At 42.4% G+C, this 25,505-nt stretch overlaps 1 protein-coding gene across 3 annotated transcripts; it reads left to right on the top strand.

Moving 5' to 3' along the window:
• Nucleotides 1-1,030: 1,030 nt before the first annotated feature.
• Nucleotides 1,031-23,452, top strand: lox (lysyl oxidase). Of its 3 annotated transcripts, XM_088336656.1 has the most exons (7): nt 1,031-1,674; nt 5,388-5,496; nt 9,069-9,200; nt 12,793-12,949; nt 15,551-15,646; nt 20,416-20,531; nt 23,369-23,452. In XM_088336656.1, exons 1-7 carry the CDS (start codon nt 1,077-1,079, stop codon nt 23,373-23,375), a joined length of 1,215 nt encoding a protein of 404 aa, XP_088192782.1. In that variant the 5' UTR covers nt 1,031-1,076; the 3' UTR covers nt 23,376-23,452. The 3 variants fall into 3 exon arrangements, with proteins under 3 accessions (XP_088192782.1, XP_088192783.1, XP_088192784.1); XM_088336657.1 differs by lacking the exon at nt 23,369-23,452 and having other exon boundaries at nt 20,416-20,535; XM_088336658.1 differs by lacking the exons at nt 15,551-15,646; nt 20,416-20,531; nt 23,369-23,452 and adding an exon at nt 14,051-14,151.
• The last annotated feature ends 2,053 nt before the right edge of the window (nt 23,453-25,505 follow it).

Genomic DNA, 25,505 nt, shown 5'->3' on the forward strand with positions numbered 1-25,505 from the left:
CGAATCTATGCGTGTACAAGGCAAGCCTTTTTTCGACTCTGACCCCCGCCTGTCCCGTTTTTGCTCCCGTTTGTCCATTTTGATCCCGATCACGTCTGCTCTCCCGTCCCGGCTTAAGACCCCTACTATAGACCCCTAGGGCTGCAACAACTAATCGATTCAAATCAGTTATGAAAGCTTGGCAACTAATTAGATCATAGATTTGTTGTATCGCGTGATTCATGAGCCACTAAGTACGTAAAATCAATGCAAATACAAGCGCATTTTCCAATTCTTTTGTGACGCTGAAAGTTGAAGTGACGCTTTAGTCCAGCAGAGGATGCCAATACCGATTTTATGAAAAAGTGATCACCCTTTTTTTTTTGTTTTTTGAACATTACATCATTACATACAAAATCGGTTGGACTATTTCAGAAGTCCAGAGGTGAAAAAAAGCAGAATATAAGGTGAATTGGCCGGTCCAAATTGTCCCTAGGTGTGAATGTGCGGGTGAGTTGTCTGTCCCCGTGTGCCCTGCGATTGACTGGCAACCAGTTCAGGGTGTCCCCTGCCCACTGCCCGATGATTGCTGGGATGGGCTCCAGTACCCCCGTGACCCTACTGAGGATAAGGGGTGTAGCTGATGAGATGAGATGAGATGAAAATAGAGTACAAAGGAAAATGATTGGATTACAAGCTTTCTGAGGTTTTTTTTGATACCCTTTATAGTTTCTGAGCAGGGTTGGTTGAGTTACTGTAACTGGATTACTTTCAATTACTTTTGGATGACTCCAATACCAAATATGCTAATAAAAGACTATATAAATTAAATATGAATAAAATGACTACATTTTGTGCAGGCTTGGGGAGTAACGGAATACATGGAACGGCAAAAATGATGTAGTTTTGCCGGAGATCAAAGAGATCAAAGCCAGGAGAGAAAGCTTACCACGTGTTGTGAGTCATCATTTTATTCATATTTAGTTTCTTTTGTCTTTTATTAGCATATTTGGTATTGGAGTAATCCCAAAATAATTGAAAGTAATCCAGTTAAAGTAACCCTACCCAACCCTGTTTCTGAGATACTAGATGTCAAAATGTGCCCCGTATTTTGTGAACGGGAAATCCAGGTGACTCCTCCCCCTGCAGCCCACATACTCTTGCACACACACACTCTACAGATCCCACGCCGACGGCAAACTCGGGCACTCGGCGGAAAAAGCAAGTCCAGGATGAAGTACCTTCCTTGGTGCGCTTTGGCCTTCTTCTGCTCTTCTCTACTGACAGGAAGTGGAAACGGCGCTCGGCCCAAGCAGCACGTGGCGCCCTCGGCAGGGGGGCTGACGCGGGGCCTGACCTGGCGCCACAACGGGCGAGTCTTCGGCATCCTCGGCCGGGGGCCCCGTTATCGGCCCCCCGCCCGGAGCAGGAGCTCCGCCGGGAACGGGACCGTGGCCGGCGTCACGGGGGCCACGAAAACGCCCGCGGGTACGCAGCAGGGGCCGACGCCGAGAACGGACCCCGCGTCGAATTCTAAAGCGGATTCTGGAGAGGAGAGGATGGTCGGGGATGACCCGTACAACCCCTACAAGGCCTCCAACTATTATCCCTACTACAACTACTACAACTCCTACTATAGACCCAGAGCGTGGACCCGACACTGGCACGGCTACGGAACCAGGTATCACCAGAACGGTGAGAAATGTCTTTTTCTATTGGCGTGACAGACCTCCGGTCCACTAGGGGGAAGACTAGCTGCAAAGATGTTCCTGAATTTTGAACAGGAGCTTCAAAGCAGGGGTCTCAAATTCAAAGGAGATAGGGGGCGCCGCAGAGCGGGTCTAGTTGAGATTGGGCCAAACAAAAACAAAGAAAGCTCAGATAAAAATATTCCGCAGTTCTCAAATATTTCTTTTAAAAATTTGCCTCAAAGAATAAGATCCAAAAATAGAAATATTGAAAGTTTATATTAGAATTTACTAATTGATATTTTGCAAGAGCTGCTCTTATATGAAAGGGACAGTGTGTGTTAGTTGACCACTAGAAGTCGCTTCATTGTGCATTCGTAAACGAGCGCTAGAAAGCACAAGGAAGAAGTATGGAGACTGAAAGTGACTAAAAAGCAGCATTTTCATTTTCTTGCCCCGTCACGGTTGCCATGGCGCCCAATTGGCCCCGCCCGTGTGGCGCCAGCTGCAGCTGGTTGACGGATTGGCTCCCTGTCAGTATTTAAACTCTGTCCTGTCAGTCCCCTTTGGTCGGTCCGTCTGCGAATCTCTGTTTTTACACGGCAAGCCCTTTTTCGCCTGTCCCATTTTTTGCTCCTGTTTGCCTCCCGCTACGATTTGTTTTGATCTGATCTACATTCTTTTTTAAATATATCTGCATTTTTTTATATAGCGCTTTTCAAGTCAATGACTTCCCAAAGCGCTTTACAGTGTAATAGCGGCCTTGTATTGCAGCCATGTACGACGCTAACCTGCTCATTGGGGGTATTAGGGGTTCAGTGTCTTACCCAAGGACACTTTGACATGTAACACGGACAAGCCGGGATTCGAACTGGGATCCCTTGATCCCAAGACGAGCGCTCTACCTCCTGAGCTACTGCTGCCCCAAATGATCTCGACCACATCTGCTCTCCCGTCCTGAATTACGACCTGTTTTGATCTTGACCACGTCTGTTCTCCCGGAACAGGAGGAGAACCCATATGCGTGACGTTTCTCACACAAGCTTTTATTTTACGGGAAATGGGGCAGTCATGCACGTTAACCCAAACGCCAGTGATTCGGCGATCGTTGGGCGGAAGACGTAAGGAAGCAGTCTGGCGTGGAATGACAGGAAGCCAGAGGCCGATACCAACTGATACCAATTGCTCGAGCAGATATCGGACAGATGGGGTCAATACCGGACCGGACGGGACAGACAGGATTGATATCAAAACTGGATATCTAAATTAAACAGGACAAACTAGACAGGAACGAAAATGGAGATCGACAATAAACAGGAAAAGTAGACGGGAACAATACCGGACAGGAAACACAAGCAGGAAACAGGACAGAGTATAAACCCACGTCTTGGCGGGTGCAGAAGTTCGTTGACGGACTGACAAAGGGTGAGTGAGAGCACTGAGCTTAAATAGAAGGGAAGCCAATCTGTCAACGAGACGCTGCTGGCGCCACATGGACGGGGCCAATTGGGCGCCTTGGCAACCGTGACAACCATCCCCTGATCTAAAACCTACATGAGGGGAAGGAAAAACTCAAAAACCTCAACATGAGGAAAATGAAGAAACCTTGAATCAAAGGTTCCCAATGAGTGCAGAATTTACTGTCACGTCTTAGAAGAAATTTGATTTTTTTTCTAGCTTAAGCAAAAAGAGTATATCGTGTAGCCATGTTTTAAAGGCAGGTGTTTCTGAGGACTTCCACAAAAGTAGAATCCTACGGGCTATCAAAGAGGCAAAGGCTTAAATGTTATCCTGAATAACAGTTGTCAGGCAGGCCAATTATCGGCACTGATATTTGGGAATCTGATCTGGTTATTCAGGCTCAGATACAGGTGAGCCTCTCTCTCCCCCATCTCCTGCCTTCTGTCTCGGAGACCTACCCACAACACACCTTCTGATTGGATATGTAAATGTGGGCGGAGCTACCAAAACAGAGATAAGGTGGTAGGAAAAGAGTAATTTACAAATTGTATTTTTGTTTATTGTCAAGTCAATCGACAAACCCTTGGATTTCTTTAAGTGTTTTATATTATGGAATATTCTGTCGTTTTGTGCACTATTTTTCTATCCGTCCAAAACTTCAATATTTGAATAAAGAGTAGGAAATGTCTTTAAGAAATCCGATTCATCGAAAAAATAATCGACCGATTCACTGATTATGAAAATAATGGTGAGCTGCAGCCTTAAACTAAACAAAATAGATAGGTAGATAGATAGACACTTTAGTCATCCCCGTAGGGAAATTCACACTTCCAGCAGTATCCTTTTGTTGTTTATTAACAGATTAACAGGATGGCCTCAGGGTGCTGTGTTGTAGTTAGCAACAGCGGAGTGGATGACGTCTCACACACTAGGCCAAAAGTTCGACGTCCCTGCAGCAGATGGTAATCTTTCTGCCCAGGGTTACACCGCCTCGTGTTCACGTAGATAGCGAGTCCACCTCATCTTCCGCTTTTGTGTCTCCGGGTAGCTCCACATTAGCGTCCGGGATGCTAGATGTGAGCCAAATTTCCATAAAACAAAGCAAACTGCAGTCCCTGTGCGCTTTGATGTTTTTCACCATCACAGACAGTTCTTCTGTCTTGTTTGGTAGAGAGTTCACATTTACCATGATTACGGACGGTACGGAAGACTTATAACGCCGCTAGCCGCTTAGCTAGCTCCGGCTCTCCGTCCACGATAGGGCCCCCTCGTCACACCGGCACGAGAATTCTTCAGGGCAAGGAGTTGATTCCTCGAATAAACGCATTTTTGTGCATTAAAACCCATAACCATAGGATAGAAAGTAATCCAAAGTGTAGTAGTCAAATGGGACGAAAAACACAGAAGATAGAAGTACGGCCTACAAACGTCGTTTGTTCTTACAATTCTTTCACAAGATATCCATTTCTTTTTTTTTCCTGATATATTTTGTTGCATAATTTTAACATTTTGGGGGGCTTATTTAGTCGGTTGTAAGATACAGAACTCTACTTAATCACATTTTTTAGTGGAAGTACAATGTTGGCAACAAGATTCACTTGATATTGGAAATGATTTGAATGCAACACAAACTTTTTCTTCTTTTTTCCGTGTTTTTTTCTACTTTTTTGTTACTTTTTTCTTTTTGTTCTCTATTTACTTTTTTTCCTACATTTCTTTCATTTCTTTTTTTCTGGCTTTTTTTCTAAATTCCTTCTTTTTTTCTCTTCCTTTTGTTTCTTTTTTTTCTCAGCTTTTCACTACTTTTTCATTTTGGTATTTTTTTCTTTTTTGTTCTATTTCCCCCTTTCTTTAAGTCATGTTGTGCATAATTTTACTTAATATTTAGTCATGTTGGGATGAAAGAAGCAAAAACAACCCGAAGAGCCGTTGAGGACCCGAAAGAGCCGGTTCCTTTTAGTGAGCCGAGCCGAAGGAGCCGGTTCTCGACAAACTCTACTAACTTTACTCAACTTCGTTGTACTTCGACTCGACTTCAAAATACAGCATTTAGGACACAACGTCAGGGGAACCCGTGTCTTTTTACCTTCATGCACTGTAACTTTGACTTAAGTCGCTTCTTAATTAGTAATTTCGAGCCCTCATTTTTGTGTGCTGGCTAGATTTTCTTGTGTGCCGAGCAGCTTAGAGGGAATACTGTTTATGACACCGATGCGAACGGACAAACGTGCTACTACGTGATGATGTCTCCTCACGCAGGTCTTCCCGATCTAGTTCCTGATGCCTACCATATCCAGGTGGGCTCCTACATCCAGAGAATTCCCATGTACAACCTTCGCTGTGCTGCTGAGGAGAATTGCCTCGCCTCGTGAGTCTCTGCAACACCACACTGCTTTCCTTCCAGTTTGAATTCGGGAAATTAGAATCAAAGACCAAGTCCTTGATCACAAAATGTCTCAAAGGACTGCACGCAGAGCCGTCCTAGGCGTAAGCGAGCTAAGCGGCCGCATAGGCCTCCGCAACCACTAGGGGGCCCCGAAGAGTGGTTAACTTTTTTGGTCCCCATTGTTTCACGTACCTGGAATGGAGACAGGACCCAATTGCGTTCATTTACCGTATTTTCCGCACCGGGTTATAGGGCGCACCCCCAAAAAAGAGTTTTTGGTCCTATATTTTCCATACATAAGGCGCACCGGATTATAAGGCGCTACAATGGGAACGTCGACAAAACTGTCAGATAGTTCAGTCCAACTTATGACCCCCTTAATATTCCCAAAGCTTGCAAAGAAGCAAATACGTGTCTCAGACATGTACGGAAACAGTGTCTGTACGATGTCACCAAACAAACATTTCTTAGTTTCCATTTTATTTTTTGCAACTGTGTGGACAGCAAAGTAAGAATTTTATTGTGCAGGGAAACAAGGTTCTTTACTGTACATATGACGATAAACACTTTGAATTGAATTTACTTTAAAAATAGACTCATCGGAGAAAGATCAAGATCGTTCTAAAACAAGATACCGTTAAAATATAAAGCCACAGAGCTCACCGAAGTTCTCTTGCAGCCATCACATTCAATAATGATACGTAACCATGGTCTTCTTACAACCCTGAGTGTAGTAAATCCAGGAGAGTAAAATATTTACGAATACAGAATAGTAAAACATGTTTTCTCTATGCCGTAGTGCAACCCAACGTGTGATTCGCATTCATCTTTTTCGGCCAATTGCAGGCTTTGTTTCGCCCCTTTAGCCTATGCGAGCCTGTAAATGATAAAAAGGATCCGCCCCCTTTACCTCCGAATAACTTTAGCCAATAGTGACTGATTCAAATGATGATTGACACATTGGTTAGAAAATGAAACGCCGGTATATAAATCCCAGCATACACCGGGGACAACTTCGCCTCCGGGGGAAAATCGAGTCGGCGGCTGCTTGCTTTAGTTGCAAGACTTTGCGACTTAATATTGATCCATATATAAGGCGCACTGTATTATAAGGCGCATGGTCAGCTTTTGAAAAAATAAAGGCTTTTAGGTGCGCCTTACAGTGCGGAAAATACGGTACTCAGTTTTTTTTTTTAGAAGAGAGAAGAGAGGACTTGCATCCACGATCCTATGATTGTCGGTCACGGGTAGCAGATATCTGGAACGCGAAAGTGGCACTTCCGTGTCGAGCGAAGTTAGTCGTTGACAGCGAGAAAAAAACGGTCGATGGCCGGGACGGAGGAGCAAAAACATAAACGGGTCCAGAAAAGAGGTCGGCAACAGGTATCAGACAGGAAACAGGGCAGGATATAGTCAGAGAGTACAAAAGCTTGCCTAGCTGGGAGCATAGGTTCACAGACGATCGGACGGGTTATTACTGGAAGACGAGAGTTTAAAAAGAGTCCAACAGCCAATCAGGGTCCGTGGCTGTTGGCGCCCTGCATCAGAAATCATGACACTAATAGTCACTCGTTTTTCTCTTGCGCTTCTCTCGGTGTTGTCTCAGGGACACCTGCTTGACACCCCTGAATTAAACCATTATTGGCGTGGGCTGCACTTACAGTCAACTTTCATATCAAACTATCTTCTCAAGGGCTGCAATTGGCCCCCTGGGCCGCAGGTTTAAGAACCCTGCTGCTTTTTTGTCATGGTTAAGGGTAACCAGAACCTCCCTGCATTGTTCCCCCGCTCTCTGCAGTTGTCGACTGGGGATAATGGATCACGGCGTTAACAGTGCAGTTCATTTTATTCAGTTCAAATTAGCATGCTTCTGCTGCTTGAAATGGAAAAAAATGCTCTGTCGGGCCCTGCTCTCGGTAATGGTCAACTTTGGATAATGGATCGCGGCCTAAACAGTGCAGTTCATTTTACCCAGGCGACAATGGCGCACTTCAGTGGCCCTGATTGGAAAAAAAGTGCTCTGCCAGCCCCTGCTTTCAGTAGGGGTCAACTTTGGATAATGGATCGCGGCCTAAACAGTGCAGTTCATTTTACCCAGGCTACAATGGCGCACTTCAGTGGCCCTGATTGGAAAAAAAAATGCTCTGCCAGCCCCTGCTTTCAAAAGGGGTCAACTTTGGATAATGGATCGCGGCCTAAACAGTGCTGTTCATTTTACCCAGGCTACAATGGCGCACTTCAGTGGCCCTGATTGAAAAAAAGTGCTCTGCCAGCCCCTGCTTTCAGTAGGGGTCAACTTTGGATAATGGATTGCGGCCTAAACAGTGCAGTTCATTTTACCCAGGCTACAATGGCGCACTTCAGTGGCCCGATTGGAAAAAAAGTGCTCTGCCAGCCCCTGCTTTCAGTAGGGGTCAACTTTGGATAATGGATCGCGGCCTAAACAGTGCAGTTCATTTTACCCAGGCTACAATGGCGCACTTCAGTGGCCCTGATTGAAAAAAAGTGCTCTGCCAGCCCCTGCTTTCAGTAGGGGTCAACTTTGGATAATGGACCGGGCCTAAAACAGTTCTGTTTATTTTAGACGGGTTGATATAGCATGCCTGAGTCATTTTTAAAGCCCTACAGAAAATTTTGTTTGGTAGCTCTAGAGGAATAGGACATACCAAAAGCAAGCCTGGAGAAAAAAAAGCTGTATCTGTGCTTATTCGCTTCTCTTACACACTGCTTCACAGTGTACTCACCATATGGGCCTACACACTATAATTGCTGGATACAGTAGGCAACACTGGGAAGTGTGGGCTGCCTCGATGTGTGTACAGAGATCTGATCCTAGCCGTTCCTGCCATTTAATGGTGATTTTTCATACTGAAATCCTTCCCAGAGGCTTGATACTTACTGATGAGCTGCTCCAAACCCTTTACATTAGTTTTTTCAAGTTGGTTGTTAGGAATCAAATATTAAAATGTACCGTTTACCCAATCGAATTAGTTATCTGACTCCATTAACCAAACACAACCTAGATTCACCTAACAATGCCCGCTCATTTTTTGATGGAAAAATATGGACAAGAGACCGGCATTTCCTCACGGGGGCAGATTTAATTTCTTAAATAATTTAGCTAAGTGAACTCCATCGAATATTAGCCGAATTAGTGTCGGCGAGTCTCTGTCAAGCCTCCTCTCTCGATCTTCTTGCTTCCTCCTCCCGGCCCACGTTTTTTTTCCCGCAAGCTGGTGTGCCGGCTCCTCCCATGGGCGTGCCAGGAAAGCCCCCCTCGCCTCGATGTCTGAATGGTCTACGTCACCGGGGCCGTCTGCGTCGAGAAGTGCTGATTATCTTATCAGCCCCTTGTCCCAGTTCCCCGCTGTTGCATTGACCTTGCCCCACAGCTCAGCCAGTGAATATCTTTTGCATTTAAATGTCATTTGTATTTGATCGTACAAAATCCTTTATAGTCAAATGTATAAAACCCTTCATGGTGTAAATCTGGTGTAGTCTTTTTGAGCGCCAAGCTAACCGCTAGCAATTGTGTCGTTCTTGTTATTGTGAAGTTCGTCGAGGTCTGCGGGAGATTACGACGTGCGAGTCCTGTTGCGCTTCCCTCAGCGCGTCAAGAATCAAGGAACGGCCGACTTCCTGCCCAGCAAAGCCCCTTACTCTTGGGAATGGCACAGCTGTCACAAGTAAGAGCAAGACACCTCCAATGTTACCAGCCGCTTTCGGGAATTCCAGCCAACCCTCGTTTGAATGAGATCAAACCTTAAGCACCGGTATCATTTTCCGTTCATTTCGCCGGCTGTGATTTTTGGACTGTGGACTTTAATAAAGGACATTTAGTTTCAATCGCGGGACTTTCACCCAACTCCTTTTTCTTTAACCAACTTTTTACCCCCTCTTTCCTTGTCTGTCCCTCACCTTTAGCGGTCCCCACTTAAACTCGGCACCCCGTGTTTGTTCCGCCCCTAGTTTCTAGTTACTAGTGTAAGATCAGGCCTGGAGAGGGATGGGCTGTACTTGCCCAAGACACACCACAGGAAATAATGCCCCTACGACCTGTTGGGAATTAATTATTAAATTGTACCGTTTACCAAATTGTTCGAATGACTACATTAACCAAACACAACCTACATTCATCCAACAATTTATGCTCTCGTTTCTTGATGGAAAAAATGAACAAGAGAAGCAGACATTTTCACACGAAGGCAGATTTAATTTAATTACCAATTTAACTAAGTGTACTCCATCGAAACGACAGAATTAGTGTCGAGCCTTCTCTGAAGTCCTACAGCTTTCTTCTCGGCCCACGTCTCCCCGCAAGATGGTGTGCCGACTCCTCCCATGGGCTAGCCGGTCAACGAAGCCCAGCGTGAACTTCACAATCTCAGAGACCAGCGTCCCGATGTCTGTGGTTCCTCAAAACAACGGAGAGCGTTTCTCAAAACAATGCCTGCCGTCCTCCGTCATCAGGGCCTTTCTGCGTTTGGATGTGCTGATTATCTTATCAGCCTTACGTCCCGTTCCCGCTATTCCTGTAAGCAATATTTCCTACCAGGGTGCCCTGAACTTTCACTGCTCATTGAATAAAGGCACAGTCAGTAAATAACTACAGCAATAAACTCAATAAATGTAACTTGTATTCAATCGTATAAAATCCTTTATAGTCAAATGTATAAAATCCTTCAGACCCTAGTGGTTAAGGGATCCAACAATTCAAATCAGTGTTTTGTGTTTCCGTAGTGCAGTGGTTAGCACATTCGCCTAACATGCGCAAGGTCCCTGGTCTGAGACCAGGTGAAAACATATGCTGGCTTGGAGAGGGATGGGTGCCACCAGGCTGTAATTGCCCAAGACACACCACAGGAAATGGTGCTCCTACGACCCTACTGGTTAAGGGATCAAACCAATTCAAATCACTATTTTGTGTTTCCGTAGTGCAGTGGTTAGCACATTCGCCTAACATGCAAAAGGTCCCTGGTTTGAGACCGGGTGAAAACATATGTCGTTCTGGAGAGGAATAGGCGCCACCAGGCTGTAATTGCCCAAGACACACCACAGGAAATAATGCCCCTACGACTTGTTGGGAATTAATAATTAAATTGTACCGTTTTCCAAATTGTTCGAATTACCGTAAATTCCGGACTATAGAGCGCACCTGATTATAAGCCGCACCCACCACATTTTAAGAGGAAAACCGATTTTGTACATACACAAGCCGCACCTGTATATAAGCCGCCCACATTTAAACATGTAACACAAAGACGAAATTAACCCAAACCTGACTTCGAGTCCCGGGATTGAAACTAAATGTCTTTCATTAAAGTCCACAGTCCAAAAATCACAGCCGGCAAATGAACGGAAAATGATAACGGTACTTAAGGTTTGATGCAGACCTGCAGAGTCCGGGTCCCGTTGAAAGTAATCCAAGGAAAAAAGTGTATATTTCCAAAGGTAAGGGTGGGAAAAATATATATCCACTATTGTCCGCCGCGTCCACAGACAGGTCTCACCTTTACCCCACTTCCCGTCACCCCGCGTTTGTTCCGCCCCTTCTTTTTCATTCGCCCGTGCAAAACATATCAGAATAAGTCTCTCAAATAAATACATTACAAAAATATACAGTTGCAAATATATATTATACATGGTTACACATATTTACAAAAAAAGACGGTACACCGAGAGAGTTTTCAAAGCTTTAATAATAATAATATAACTTTCATCCCAAGCGGTGCCTGTGACAGGGCAGTTAATGGTAGCAACACGCTAGCAACACGCTCGCAACACAGTAAACGGGTCTGGTAAAAAAAAAACATACCGTACTTGTAAAAATTACGGTAAACCGTCCTCGTTCAGGAAGTGGGCAAATACTTTTTCATGGCACTGTAAATGTATCCATTGCACACATAGATTGCCTACCATAGTAATGGATTACTAGTGTTAGACCAATGGGGTCAAACATCCGGCCCACGGGCCGGATCAGGCCCACCTAGGGTTTTGATCCGGCCAGCCAGACATCACTGAGAGAAGCGGGAGAGAAAAACGAGCTGCGGTTTTAAATATGTCTGCCAGGTGTTGCCAAAGCCAGGCACCACTTGGAAAGAAACAAAAGCTCGATCACTTTTGATCTCTCTCTCTGTCTCACTCTGTCGCTCTGTTTCTCTTTTTTATTATTTAAGTCCTTCTATCTTCTTTTCTTTTTTTGTCTTTCTTACCTTCTTTTTCCATTTCTTTCACTCTTTTGCTTTCCCTTTCTTTTTCACACTCACTCTTTTTCTTTTTCTCTCTATCTCTCTGTTATTCTCTTCTCCCCTTTTTCTATATTATGCTCTCTGTTCCTCTCCCCTTTTCTTTTTCTTTCTCTCTCTCTTTTTTAGTATTTCAGTCCTGTCTTCTTTTTTTCTTCTTTTTTTTCTCTTAATTTCTTACCTTCTCTTTCCATTTCTTTCACTCTATGGCTTTCCCTTTCTTTTTCACACTCACTCTTTTTCGCCCCTTCTCTCTGACTCTCTCCCTTTCACTTCTAACTTTTCTTTGTTTTTCTCTTCCCCTCTTTTTCTATATTATGCTCTCTGTTCCTCTCCCCTTTTCTTTTTCTTTCTCTCTCTCTTTTTTACTATTTCAGTCCTATCTTCTTTTTTCTTATTTTTTCTCTTTCTTTCTTACCTTCTTTTTCCATTTCTTTCACTCTCTTGCTTTCCCTTTCTTTTTCACACTCACTCTTTTTCTCTCTATCTCTCTCACTCTCTCCCTTTCACTTCTAACTTTTCTTTATTTTTCTCTTTCCCTCTTTTTCTATATTATGCTCTCTGTTCCTCTCCCCTTTTCTTTTTCTTTCTCTCTCTCTTTTTTAGTATTTCAGTCCTATCTTCTTTTTTCTTAATTTTTTACCTTCTCTTTCCATTTCTTTCACTCTCTTGCTTTCCCTTTCTCTTTCACACTCACTCTTATTCTCTCTGTCCCTCTTTGATTCCATTTCACTTCTAATTTTTCTTTTGTTTTTTTTCTCTTCCTCTTTTTTTCTACATTATGCTCTCTCTCTCTCTCTCTCCCTCTCTCTTTCCCTTGTTTTCTTTATCTTTCTCTCTTTCTCTTCGTCTTCGTCTCCCTTTCTCTTAAATCTACCAGGGTGGCCCCCGTGACATTTTTTTTCAAGCATGTGGACCTCAGCTAAAATGAGTTTGACATCCCTGTGTTAGACCAAGGAACAAATCCAATCAAATCCGTTCTATGAGTTTTCAATGCGTGTTTTGTGTTCCGATTGGCTGTCTGCGGCGCCAGTCACTTTCACAGCATGGACGATTTCAGTCTCTACGAGCTGTTGGACGCCGAGACGGACAAGTCCATCGCCGAAGGTCACAAAGTCAGCTTCTGCCTGGAGGACACTTCCTGTGAGGCGGGCTACTACCGGAGATACGCTTGCACGTCACACACTCAGGTGGGACTTTCACCGACGTAGACGCAGGGGTGTCGGACATGAGACATGCGCTCTCTTTATCTCTTTTTCTGTCTTTCTTTCTCTCTATACCTCTCTGTCTGTAATTATTTTACTCTCTTTGTTTCTTTCTCTTTATCTCTTTCTCTCTCTATTTGTTTTATTTTTCTTTCCTTTTTTCTCTTTCACTATTTTCCTTCTTTTCTCTCTATCTGTCCTTTTTTTCCTTCCTTTTTTCTCTCTGTCGGACTTATTTTCTTTCTTTTTTCTCTATGTCTTTATTTTCTTTATTTCCTCTCTTTGTCCGTCTTTATTTTCTCTTTTGTTTCCCTCTAGCTGTCTTTCTTTTCTCTCACTCTACCTGTCTTTATTTTCTTTCATTGTTCTCTTTGTCCATCTGTTTTTATTTTCTTTCTGCTTCTCTAGCTGTCTTTATATTACTTATTTTCTCTCCCTCTAGCTGTCTTTATTTTCTTTCTTTTTTCCTCTATCTGTCTTTATTTCCTTTCTGTTTCTCTAGCTGTCTTCATTTTCCTTCTTTCTTTTTAACCCACTCTCTGTCTTCATTTTCTTTCTTTTTCTTTTTTTTCTGTCTGTCTTTTTCTCGATCTCTACCTATTTTTATTTGTCTGTTTTTATTTTTCCTTTCTATTTCTCTTTGTTTCTCTTTATCTCTCCTTTCTTCCCTTTTCCTTCTTTCCCTCTATTCTTTTCTCTTAGTCTTTCTCTTTTTTCTTTCCTTTTTTTGTCTCTCTCCCATTTTCTCTCCATTCTCTCTACCTGTTTTTATTTCTCTTTCTTTGTTTCTTTCTCTTTATCTCTTTCTCTCTCTATTTGTTTTATTTTTCTTTCCTTTTTTCTCTTTCACTGTCTGTCATTATTTTCCTTCTTTTCTCTCTATCTGTCCTTAATTTCCTTCCTTTTTCTCTCTGTCTGACTTATTTTCTTTCTTTTTTCTCTATGTCTTTATTTTCTTTATTTCCTCTCTTTATTTTCTCTTTTGTTTCCCTCTAGCTGTCTTTCTTTTCTCTCACTCTACCTGTCTTTATTTTCTTTCATTTTTCTCTTTGCCCATCTGTTTTTATTTTCTTTCTGCTTCTCTAGCTGTCTTTATATTACTTCTTTTCTCTCCCTCTAGCTGTCTTTATTTTCTTTCTTTTTTCTCTATCTGTCTTTATTTCCTTTCTGTTTCTCTAGCTGTCTTCATTTTCCTTCTTTCTTTTTCACCCTCTCTCTGTCTTCATTTTCTTTCTTTTTCTTTTTTTTCTGTCTGTCTTTTTCTCGATCTCTACCTATTTTTATTTGTCTGTTTGTTTTTATTTTTCCTTTCTATTTCTCTTTGTTTCTCTTTATCTCTCCTTTCTTCTCTTTTCCTTCTTTCCCTCTATTCTTTTCTCTTAGTCTTTCTCTTTTTTCTTTCCTTTTTTTGTCTCTCTCCCATTTTCTCTCCATTCTCTCTACCTGTTTTTATTTCTCTTTCTTTGTTTCTTTCTCTTTATCTCTTTCTCTCTCTATTTGTTTTATTTTTCTTTCCTTTTTTCTCTTTCACTGTCTGTCATTATTTTCCTTCTTTTCTCTCTATCTGTCCTTAATTTCCTTCCTTTTTTCTCTCTGTCTGACTTATTTTCTTTCTTTTTTCTCTATGTCTTTATTTTCTTTATTTCCTCTCTTTATTTTCTCTTTTGTTTCCCTCTACCTGTCTTTATTTTCTTTCATTTTTCTCTTTGTCCATCTGTTTTTATTTTCTTTCTGACTCTCTAGCTGTCTTTATATTACTTCTTTTCTCTCCCTCTAGCTGTCTTTATTTTCTTTCTTTTTTCTCTATCTGTCTTTATTTCCTTTCTGTTTCTCTAGCTGTCTTCATTTTCCTTCTTTCTTTTTCACCCTCTCTCTGTCTTCATTTTCTTTCTTTTTCTTTTTTTTCTGTCTGTCTTTTTCTCGATCTCTACCTATTTTTATTTGTCTTTTTTCTTTCCTTTTTTTTATCTCTCTCCCCATTTCTCTCCATTCTCTCTACCTGTTTTTATTTCTCTTTCTTTGTTTCTTTCTCTTTCTCTTTCTCTCTTTTCAGCCCTTTCCCTCTATCCTTTTTTCTTAGTGGTTCTCTTTTTTTTTCTTTCTTTTTCTTTTTTTTCTGTCTGTATTTTTCTCAATCTCTACCTATTTTTATTTGTCTGTGTTTGTTTTTTATTTTTCCTTTCTATTTCTCTAGTCTTTCTCTTTTTTCTTTCCCTCTTTTTTTTGTCTCTCTCCCCTTTTCTCTCCATTCTCTCTACCTGTTTTTATTTCTCTTTCTTTGTTTCTTTCTTTTTCCTTTCGATTTCTCTTTCTCTCTCTTTTCTGCCTTATTCCCTCTATCCTTTTTTCTTAGTGGTTCTCTTTTTTCCTTCTCTCTTTCTATTTTTTTCTCCCTCCCCTTTTCTCTTCCATTTTCTCTCTTTCTTGTTCCATTCCTCTTTTTCTTTCCTTCTTTCCCTCTAAACCACTTAGTCCGGCCCCGGCGAGGATGTTTCCATCTACCGCGTGGCCCCCGAGCTCGACCGGGTTCGACACCCCTGACACGGAGCGTACCGTGCCGGTCCTAACGCCTGCCGATATGTTCAGGGTTTGAGTCCGGGCTGCTACGACACGTACAACGCCGACATCGACTGCCAGTGGATCGACATCACCGACGTTTCTCCCGGAAAATACAAACTCAAGGTTAGCCGTTGAAGGCATAATCCAAAAAAGGCAGTTTTATATCATGAACCAGTTCTGTATTTTAAGGGGTATAAATCTTACCAGATTATAAATTCATTGGATACATGTTATTTTCAAAGGCAATTTAAAATACCGTATTTCCCATACATAAGGCGCACCGCATTATAAGGCGCTATAAGTGCATGCTGGTTTAAGATCAGGTCATCGTGCAATTTTGTAATTGTAATCCTGTGCAGTCCTTCGAGACATTTTTGTGATTAAGGGCGTCATAAATAAATGTGACTTGACTTGGCTACGGTAGAGGATGTAGTTACGTTACGCAACCATTAGATGGCGCCGCGCTAAAGGGAATGTCGACAAAACAGTCAGATAGGTCAGTCGAACTTTATTAATAGATAACAAACAAGCTTTCCACAACTCCATTCACTCCCAAAATGAATAAACAGCCGTTTTATTATTTTCTCTGAGGTAAAGCATTTTCGTGACCCGTCTTTAACATCTTTGAACAACAGCAAGGCGTAACATTTTACTTTTCCTCCATTTAGTCAACACGCAAAAAAACGTCTGATACTGTGATGGTAAATTAAACGTTAGTGCAATCGCAATATAGTGACACTCGTAATGTGCAAAAACAATAACAGTAAAGCAATAACATAATAACTGTAAAATGTAAAACGTTGTAGTGCAGGGGTGTCGAACTCAATTTACCTTGGGGGCCACAAGATAGCACAAACATTCTCTCGGGGGCCGGACTAGTAGATTAGAGAGAAAGAAATAGAGAAAGAAATAAGACAAAGCAAAGGAGAGAAAAAGAGGGTGGGACAAAAAATGAGAGAAAGGGGAGAGAGAGAGAAACATAGAAAAAGAAAGAGAGAGAACGTGAGAAAAAAGAGATACCAATAATGAGAGAGGGGGAAAGAAAGATATCCAAAGAGAAATAGAAAGAGAGAAGGAGAGGAAAAAAGGAGAGAAAGATATAATAGGAGAAGAAGAGAATGGGAAAGCAAGAGAGAGACAAAGAGACAAGAGAGAGAAGGAAAAATGGAAGAGAGAGCAAAATAAGGTAAAAAGACAAAGAGAGATAGAGAAAGAGACCATTAGAAACAAAGAAAGAGAAAAATAGAGACACAGAAAGTGAAAGAGAGAGACAAAAAGGGAGGGGAAAAAGAGCGAGAGAGAGAGAGAGAGAGAGAGAGAGAGAGAGAAAGAGAGAGAAATAAATACATACATGTACAGTGTCTTTGTTCGAGGCACCTGGCTTTGGCAACATCAAGTGGACATATTTCAACCTGCAGCTCGTTTTTCTCTTGCGCTTCTCTGAGAGTTGTCTCGCGGGCCGGATTTAATCTTTTGGCGGGCCTGATCTGGCCCCCGGGCCGCATGTTTGACGCCCCTGTTGTAGTGGGTTTTACATAATTCACCCATGGAACCATTGTTCAGTTAGCGAGCTCCTAGGGGGACTCTTAATTCTGCCGGCTCGAGCCACTCTCGTGTTCGATTCATTAATGTTGAACTCTCTCGCTGCTGCTCTATTCCCGTGTTCTACTGCATGACTGATCGCCTTGAGTTTAAACTCTGCGTTGTAAGCGCGTCTCTTAATAGGAGCCATTTCAGGGTCTTTATACAAACGCACAAATAAAAGAGAATCGTTGTTTTTATTTCCCAGTATGCACAGCGCACTTCTTCTTCTACGCGAAAAATGGAGTCGGTGGCTGCTTACCGGAAGTTGCGAGACCTTGTAATTCAATATTGATCCGTATATAAGGCGCACCGGATTATAAGGCGCATAGTCAGCTTTTTAAAAAAAAAATAGATTTTATGTGTGCCTTATAGTGCGGGAAATACGGTAGTAAGAAAATAGAGAACAACAGGCTTTCCGTTCTGGGCTGCATGTTTCGCCTTTTGCAATCTGATAATTAGGCGCAAAGTGGCGGCTCAACGCCGCTACAAGCTAGTGTTTCCATTATCTGTCATGACCGGAACAAGCAGTGGACCCAAATGCGGAAGGTTGTACAAAATGCTTTATTAAGGGATCGGGGAAGTCAGGGCGAGAGGAAAAGACAGCGATCTGGTGCTCGCTGGACAGGTGGAACAGGACGCCGCCGCGGCCGATGACAGGTGGAGAGGCGGGGCGGGAGGGCAGAGTGTGATCGTGGATCGGACAAGTCGGGTAGCCGGGACGGGAGAACGAAGCATGATCGTGGATCGGACAAGTCGGGTAGCTGGGACGGGAGAACGAAGCATGATCGTGGATAAGAACAAGTCGGGTAGCCGGGACGGGAGAACGAAGCATGATCGTGGATAAGAACAAGTCGGGTAGCCGGGACGGGAGAACGAAGCATGATCGTGGATAAGAACAAGTCGGGTAGCCGGGACAGGAGAACGAAGCATGATCGTGGATAAGAACAAGTCGGGTAGCCGGGACGGGAGAACAAAGCGTGATCGTGGATCGGAAGAAGTCGAGCAGCCGGGACAGGAGAACGAAGCATGATCGTGGATAAGAACAAGTCGAGTAGCCGGGACGGGAGAACGAAGCATGATCGTGGGTAAGAACAAGTCGGGTAGCCGGCACGGGAGAACAAAGCGTGATTGTGGATCGGAAGAAGTCGGGCAGCCGGGAAAGGAGAACGAAGCATGATCGTGGATAAGAACAAGTCGGGTAGCCGGGACGGGAGAACGAAGCATGATCGTGGATAAGAACAAGTCGGGTAGCCGGGACAGGAGAACGAAGCATGATCGTGGATAAGAACAAGTCGGGTAGCCGGGACGGGAGAACAAAGCGTGATCGTGGATCGGAAGAAGTCGAGCAGCCGGGACAGGAGAACGAAGCATGATCGTGGATAAGAACAAGTCGGGTAGCCGGGACGGGAGAACGAAGCATGATCGTGGGTAAGAACAAGTCGGGTAGCCGGGACGGGAGAACAAAGCGTGATTGTGGATCGGAAGAAGTCGGGCAGCCGGGACAGGAGAACGAAGCATGATCGTGGATAAGAACAAGTCGGGTACCCGGGACGGGAGAACGAAGCATGATCGTGGATAAGAACAAGTCGGGTAGCCGGGACAGGAGAACGAAGCATGATCGTGGATAAGAACAAGTCGGGTAGCCGGGACGGGAGAACAAAGCGTGATCGTGGATCGGAAGAAGTCGAGCAGCCGGGACAGGAGAACGAAGCATGATCGTGGGTAAGAACAAGTCGGGTAGCCGGGACGGGAGAACAAAGCGTGATCGTGGATCGGAAGAAGTCGGGCAGCCGGGACAGGAGAACGAAGCATGATCGTGGGTAAGAACAAGTCGGGTAGCCGGGACGGGAGAACAAAGCGTGATCGTGGATCGGAAGAAGTCGAGCAGCCGGGACAGGAGAACGAAGCATGATTGTGGGTAAGAACAAGTCGGGTAGCCGGGACGGGAGAACAAAGCGTGATTGTGGATCGGAAGAAGTCGGGCAGCCGGGACAGGAGAACAAAGCATGATCGTGGATAAGAACAAGTCGGGTACCCGGGACGGGAGAACGAAGCATGATCGTGGATAAGAACAAGTCGGGTAGCCGGGACAGGAGAACGAAGCATGATCGTGGGTAAGAACAAGTCGGGTCGCCGGGACGGGAGAACAAAGCGTGATTGTGGATCGGAAGAAGTCGGGCAGCCGGGACAGGAGAACGAAGCATGATCGTGGGTAAGAACAAGTCGGGTAGCCAGGATGGGAGAACAAAGCGTGATTGTGGATCGATACAGGAAACAGGGGACGGAATCAGGCTGGATACGGGTAGCCGGGAAAGGAGAACAGAGTGTGGATCGGGGATCAATGCAGGAAACGGGATGGAATCAGGCAGGATACGGGTAGGTGAGACAGGAGAACGGAGCGTGGACCGGGGATCGATACAAGAAACGGGGGACGGAATCAGGCAGGAAACAGAACAGGTCGGGATTAAAATGGGAGCCAGAGTCAAAAGTGCTTGCCTTGCATGCGCTGAGGTTCACTGATGGACTGAACGAGAATGACATACTTAAACAGGAAGAGGGCTATTTAGGGAATGAGTGGCAGTTGGGGCTGAAAGAGTGAGCGCAGGTGAGGGCAATTAGCGGGCAAATGACAGAATCGTGACATTATCAATGCCAATGAGTTAAATTGAGACTTCAATTATTCCCAAAATGTCTAAGATGATTTAGTTATTTTGTGGTACCTCTGCTTACGAATCGAATTCATTCTCGGAGTAGCTTGGTAACTTTGTACGTAGAGACGTATTTTGAATGTAAATACGCTAATCCGTTCCAAACCTTGAAAAAACACAGTATAATTTATTTTTTAATAAATCATAATAAAGCATGAGAACATGAAACAGATACATGTTAAAAAGAGATGACCGCACAATAAACATAAAACAGGCAGCACATCATGTAAAAAAAACAACAAAGAGTAAAGGAAATAACAAAAGTATTCATACCTTTCTGCCTCACATTTGTTGAAAAACTGATCCAATGATGTCTGCTTTTGCTGGCTTTTGACATTCCGTGGGAAAGGTTGCTCTACCCCGACTTTTTTCGGGTGATTCTTTCAAACAATTTCCGACACTTCATGGAATTTTGCTAAAATTCTGCATCAATGGCAGCTTCTGGACTGACTGCCACAGATTGATATGCAGTGTTTGATTGAAGTCGCTTGTGTCTTAGGATAGAAAACCAAACCGCAATCATCAATTAGATCGATTGGCAATTCTGGAGAATCGTGATATCATGGAAACATCGGTCAAACGTTTGTGTTTCCGTTCCAGGTGATCGTCAATCCCAAGCGTAAAGTTCAGGAATCGAACTTCGACAACAACGTGGTCCTTTGTGATGTCCACTACACGGGAAACGCCGCGCACATGTCGGCATGCAAGAACACAGCGTGAGAGGGGATTGACACCGCGTTTTTGTTTGTTCATATATTTTAGCAAATTCATATATTCTTAATTTCGTTTTGTCAATGAGAAAAAAGGCAAGTCCTGATTATTTGTATGGCCCTTAATCACAAGGAGTCTCAAAGGCAAACTATTGCAGACTACAGACTATTATGACACCATCCCTTGATCTACAACCGACATGAGGGCAAGGAACAACTCAATAACTCAGTCAAGTCAAGTCATGTTTATTTGTGACGCCCTTAACCACAAGGAGTATCAAAGAGCTGCACAGACTATTGCAAACTACAGACGATTATGACACCATCCCCTGATCTAAAACCGACATAAGGGCAAGGAAAAACTGAAAACCTCAGTCAAGTCATGTTTATTTGAATAGCCCTTAATCACAAGGAGTCTCAAAGAGCTGCACAGACTACTATTACACCACCCCCTGATCTAAAACCTACATGAGGGCAAGGAAAAACTCAAAACCTAGGTCCAGTCAAGTCATGTTTATTTGAATATTCCTTAATCACAAGGAGTCTCAAAGAGCTGCACAGACTATTGCAAACTACAGACTATTATGACACCATCCCCTGATCTAAAACCTACAGGAGGGCAAGGAAAAACGCAAAAACCTCAACATGAGGAAAATGAAGAACCACAGGGGATATTAAATCTAAATGTAAACAGTCTGCATTTCTATATCAAGTCAATGGACTAGTAAACCCACGCATGCATGGGGAGAACATGCAAACTCCACACAGGAAGGTTCAGTCTCATGACCACAGAACTGAGCCGCGGACGCGCTAACCACTTCGCCGCCGTGCTGCCCTAAAATAATTATAACTAAAACTAAAACTCAGCAGTCTAAAGACGGCAAAGCGCTTTACAATGTGCTTCACACTTACCCATTCACACACACACTCACACACCAATAGCGGCCATGCAGCCATGCAGGGCGCCAGCCTGCTTATTGGGGGCATTAGGGATTCAGTGACTTGCCCAAGGACACTTCAACATATAACAGAGGAGCCGGGAATCGAACCTGCGACCTCTCGATCCCAAGACGAGCACTCTACCTCCTGAGATACTGCCACTGAAAGTTATGAAGGAGCTGAATATATTCTATTATCTCCACAATCCTTTCATGCGATAAAACACAGAAGTGGAATGTTTTTTCTTGATTTATGAAAAAAAAATAAAAAAAAATACAAAAAGTAACAACAGAAAAAACCAATAGCAAAGGAAGGAAAAATAAGTAAAAAGCTAGAAGACTCAAAAGAATACAAGGAAAATGAGAGAAAGAAAAAAAGCAGAGGGAAACAGGGAAAACTGCTAGGAAAGAAGAAATCTTGGGGAAAAAAGAAACAAATAGGAAAAAAAATAAAGGCAAAAAGAGAAAAAAAAACAATAGTGAAGGAATGAATAATAAAAGCTAGAAGACTCAAAAGAATACAAGCAAAATGAGAAAAAGAAAAACGCATAGTAAAAAAAAAGGGATAACTGCTAGGAAAGAAGAAATCCTGGGGAATAAAAGAAACAAATATGAAAAAAATAAAGGCAAAAAGAGAAATAAACAATAGTGAAGGAAGGAAAAATAAGTAAAAAGCTAGAAGACTCAAAAGAATACAAGGAAAATGAGAAAAAGAAAAAAAGCAGGGGAAAACAGGGAAAACTGCTAGGAAAGAAGAAATCTTGGGGTAAAAAAGAAACAAATAAGGATAAAAATAATAATAATAAAGGCAAAAAGAGAAAAAAAACAATAGTGAAGAAAGGAAAAATAAGTAAAAAGCTAGAAGACTCAAAAGAATACAAGGAAAATAAGAAAAAGAAAAAAGAAAAGGAAAAAAAGGGAAAACTGCTAGGAAAGAAGAAATCTTGGGGGAAAAAAAAGAAACAAATAGGAAAAAAATTAAGGCAAAAAGAGAAAAAAACCAACAGCGAAGGAAGGGAAAAATAAGTAAAAGCTAGAAGACTCAAAAGAATACAAGGAAAATGAGAAAAAGAAAAAAAGCAGGGGAAAAAAAAGGGGAAAACTGCTAGGTTAAGAAGACATTTTTGGGGGAAAAAAGAAACAAATAAGAAAAAAGAAATTAAGGCAAAAAGAGAAAAAAAAACAATAGTGAAGGAATGAATAATAAAATAATAATAATAATAATAATAATTTCCTTGTATTGTCATTCTGTGTAACAATGTACACAGAACGAAATGTCGATTGCACCTGACCCGTTGTAGCGAGCCGATGCAGCCGCAGCCAACAGAGGGCGCCGCCGACCACTTTTTAAGTCTTAGGAATGACTCGGCCGGGGCGCGAACCACCGACCTCCCAGTCTCAAAGCGGGCGCCTTACCATCTAGGCTACTGAGCTGGTATAAAAGCTAGAAGACTCAAAAGAATACAAGGAAAATTAGAAAAAGGGAAATAAAGCAATGGAAAAAAACAAACAAATAATAAAAAAAGAAACAAATAAGAAAAAAGAAATTAAGGTGAAAAGAGAAAAAAAAACAATAGTGAAGGAATGAATAATAAAAGCTAGAAGACTCTAAAGAATACAAGAAAAACGAGAAAAGGGGAAATAAAGCAATGGAAAAATGCAAAGAAAGAAGAAATCTTGGGAAAAAAACAAACAAATAATGAAAAAAAGAAATAAAAAAGAAGAAAAAACAGCCTCCTCACAACAGCTCGTCATGCATCCTTAACTGAGAACCCCTCTTCTATGCCGCCTTGTCTCGTACACTCTCTTGTAGTTAAGTCTAATAAGGACCAATTCCATTTTTAGGGTCTCAAATCTTCAAAAACAGCAAATAGTGAAAACATTTTCTTTTTTTCCTTCTTTCAGGAGCTGAGATCCGTACGGAACCTTGAAGATTCTCTTCTCAACCACAACATCATCTATTATATTTAACGTCACCATCGAATAAACTTGACTCCGATATTCTCTTGTCCCAATTCCTATGACTTCCCCTAGTTCAATTGAGTCTAGGTTTGTTTAAACCGGGTAATACAAACTCCATCTGGTACTACTTACTCTGTTGTTACCGGGTTCATTCTTGAAAGTAGAAAGATGAAAGAAACGGAGATAAAGGAAAAAAGAGAAAGAAAGAAAGAAAGAAAGAAAGAAAGAGAAAAGAGAGAAAGAGAAAAGAGAGAACCAGTGATAGATAGAAAGAAGAGGAAAGAATGAAAGAAAGATAAATAAAAAGGAAAGAGAGAGAAAAAGTGGGAAAAAGAGGAAGAGTGAGAAAACAACAGGAAGAGAGAAAGAATGAAAGAGGGAGAGGGAGACCAAGAGAGAGGGAGAGATAGGGAGAAAGAAGAGAAAAAAAATCAGTGACAGAAAGAGAAAGGGAGAAAGAAAAAGAGAAAATGAAAACAAAAGGGAGAGAGGGGTGAAAACGAAAGAGAGAGAAGGGGAGAGAGGGGGCAGGAAGAAAGATAGTGAAAGAGGGAGAGGGAGACCAAGAGAGAGGGAGAGATAGGGAAAAAGAAGAGAAAAACAATCAGTGAAAGAAAGAGGAATGAGAAAAGAGAGGACCAGTGATAGTCAGAAAGAAGAGGAAAGAATGAAAGAAGGATAAATAAAAAGGAAAGAGAGAGAAAGCGAGAGGAGAAAGAAAAAGTGGGAAAAGGAGGAAGAGTGAGAAAACAACAGGAAGAGAGAAAGAATGAAAGAGGGAGAGGGAGGCCAAGAGAGAGGGAGAGATAGGGAAAAAGAAGAGAAAAAACAATCAGTGACAGAAAGAGAAAGGGAGAAAGAAAAAGAGAAAATTAAAACGAAAGGGAGAGAAGGGGAAAGAGGGGGCAGGAAGAAATATAGTGAAAGAGGGAGAGGGAGACCAAGAGAGAGGGAGAGATAGGGAGAAAGAAGAGAAAAAAACAATCAGTGAAAGCAAGAGAAAGGGAGAAAGAAAAAGAGAAAGAAAGAGAAAACAAAAACGAAAGGGAGAGAAGAGGAGAGAGGGGGCAGGAAGAAAGAGAGTGAAAGAAAGAGGGAGAAAGAAGACAAAAAAGAGTCAAAGAAAGTGAGATAGAAAGAAAGGGAGGAAAAAAAGAGAAAGACAGAAAACGAAAAGTAGAAAGAGAGAAAGTCTGAAAGAGAGAACAAGAGAAAGAGAAGAGCGAGAGAAAAGTGGAAAAAATGAGTGAAAGAAAGAGAAAACAAAGGGAAAGAAAGAGAGAGAGAGGGGGCAGGAAGAAAGATAGTGAAAGAAAGAGGGAGAAAGAAGAGTAAAAAGAGTGAAAGAAAGAGAGAGAGCAAAAAAAGGGGAGGGAAAAGAGGGTGAGAGAAAACAAAAACAAAAGAAAGAGTAAAGAAGAGAGCGAGAGAGAACAAGAGAAAGAGAGGGAAGATTAAGAAACCGAAAGATAGATAGGAAGAAAGAGGAGAAAAAGAGTGAAAGAAAGAGAGATAGAAAGAAAGAGGAAAGAAAAAGAGGAAGAGAGAGAAAACAAAAGAAAAGAGGGAGAAAAACTGAAAAAGAGAGGGGGAGAACAAGAAAGAAAGAGGGAGGAAGATAGAGAGTGAAAGAAAGAGAAGGATAAAGAAGATAAAAATTGTGAAAGAAAGAGAGGAGAGAGTGAGAAATAAAAAGAGGAAGAAAGAGAGAATGAAAGGAAGAGAGAGACAAAGAATGAAAGTGAGAGAAGGAGAACAAGAGAGAGAGGGAGGAGGAATAAAGAGAGTGAAAGAAAGAGAAGGATAAAGAAGATAAAAATTGTGAAAGAAAGAGAGGAGAGAGTGAGAAATAAAAGAGGAAGAAAGAGAGAATGAAAGGAAGAGAGAGACAAAGAATGAAAGTAAGAGAAGGAAAACAAGAGAGAGGGAGGAGGAAGAAAGAGAGTGAAAGAAGAGAACACAAGAGTGAAAGGAAGGGTAGAAGAAGAAAAGAGAGCAAACGAATGGAAGAGAGAGAAAAGAGTGAGAGAGAGAGGGAGAACAAGAGAACGAAAGAGGAGGGGAAGAGTGAAAGAAAGGG

This window comes from Urocampus carinirostris, chromosome 5 (genome assembly GCF_059441175.1).
Source record: "Urocampus carinirostris isolate Australia breed hairy pipefish chromosome 5, RoL_Ucar_1.0, whole genome shotgun sequence".
Lineage (NCBI taxonomy): Eukaryota > Metazoa > Chordata > Actinopteri > Syngnathiformes > Syngnathidae > Urocampus > Urocampus carinirostris.

What these genes read in the sequence shown, in the direction of transcription:
- lox (XM_088336656.1), top strand. Translation starts at nt 1,077, where the DNA reads ATGTGCCCCGTATTTTGTGAACGGGAAATCCAGGTGACTCCTCCCCCT. An exon ending in GAGGAGAATTGCCTCGCCTC is followed by an intron (nt 5,497 to 9,068) that starts GTGAGTCTCTGC and finishes GTTATTGTGAAG; the next exon opens with TTCGTCGAGGTCTGCGGGAG. An exon ending in CTTGCACGTCACACACTCAG is followed by an intron (nt 12,950 to 15,550) that starts GTGGGACTTTCA and finishes CGATATGTTCAG; the next exon opens with GGTTTGAGTCCGGGCTGCTA.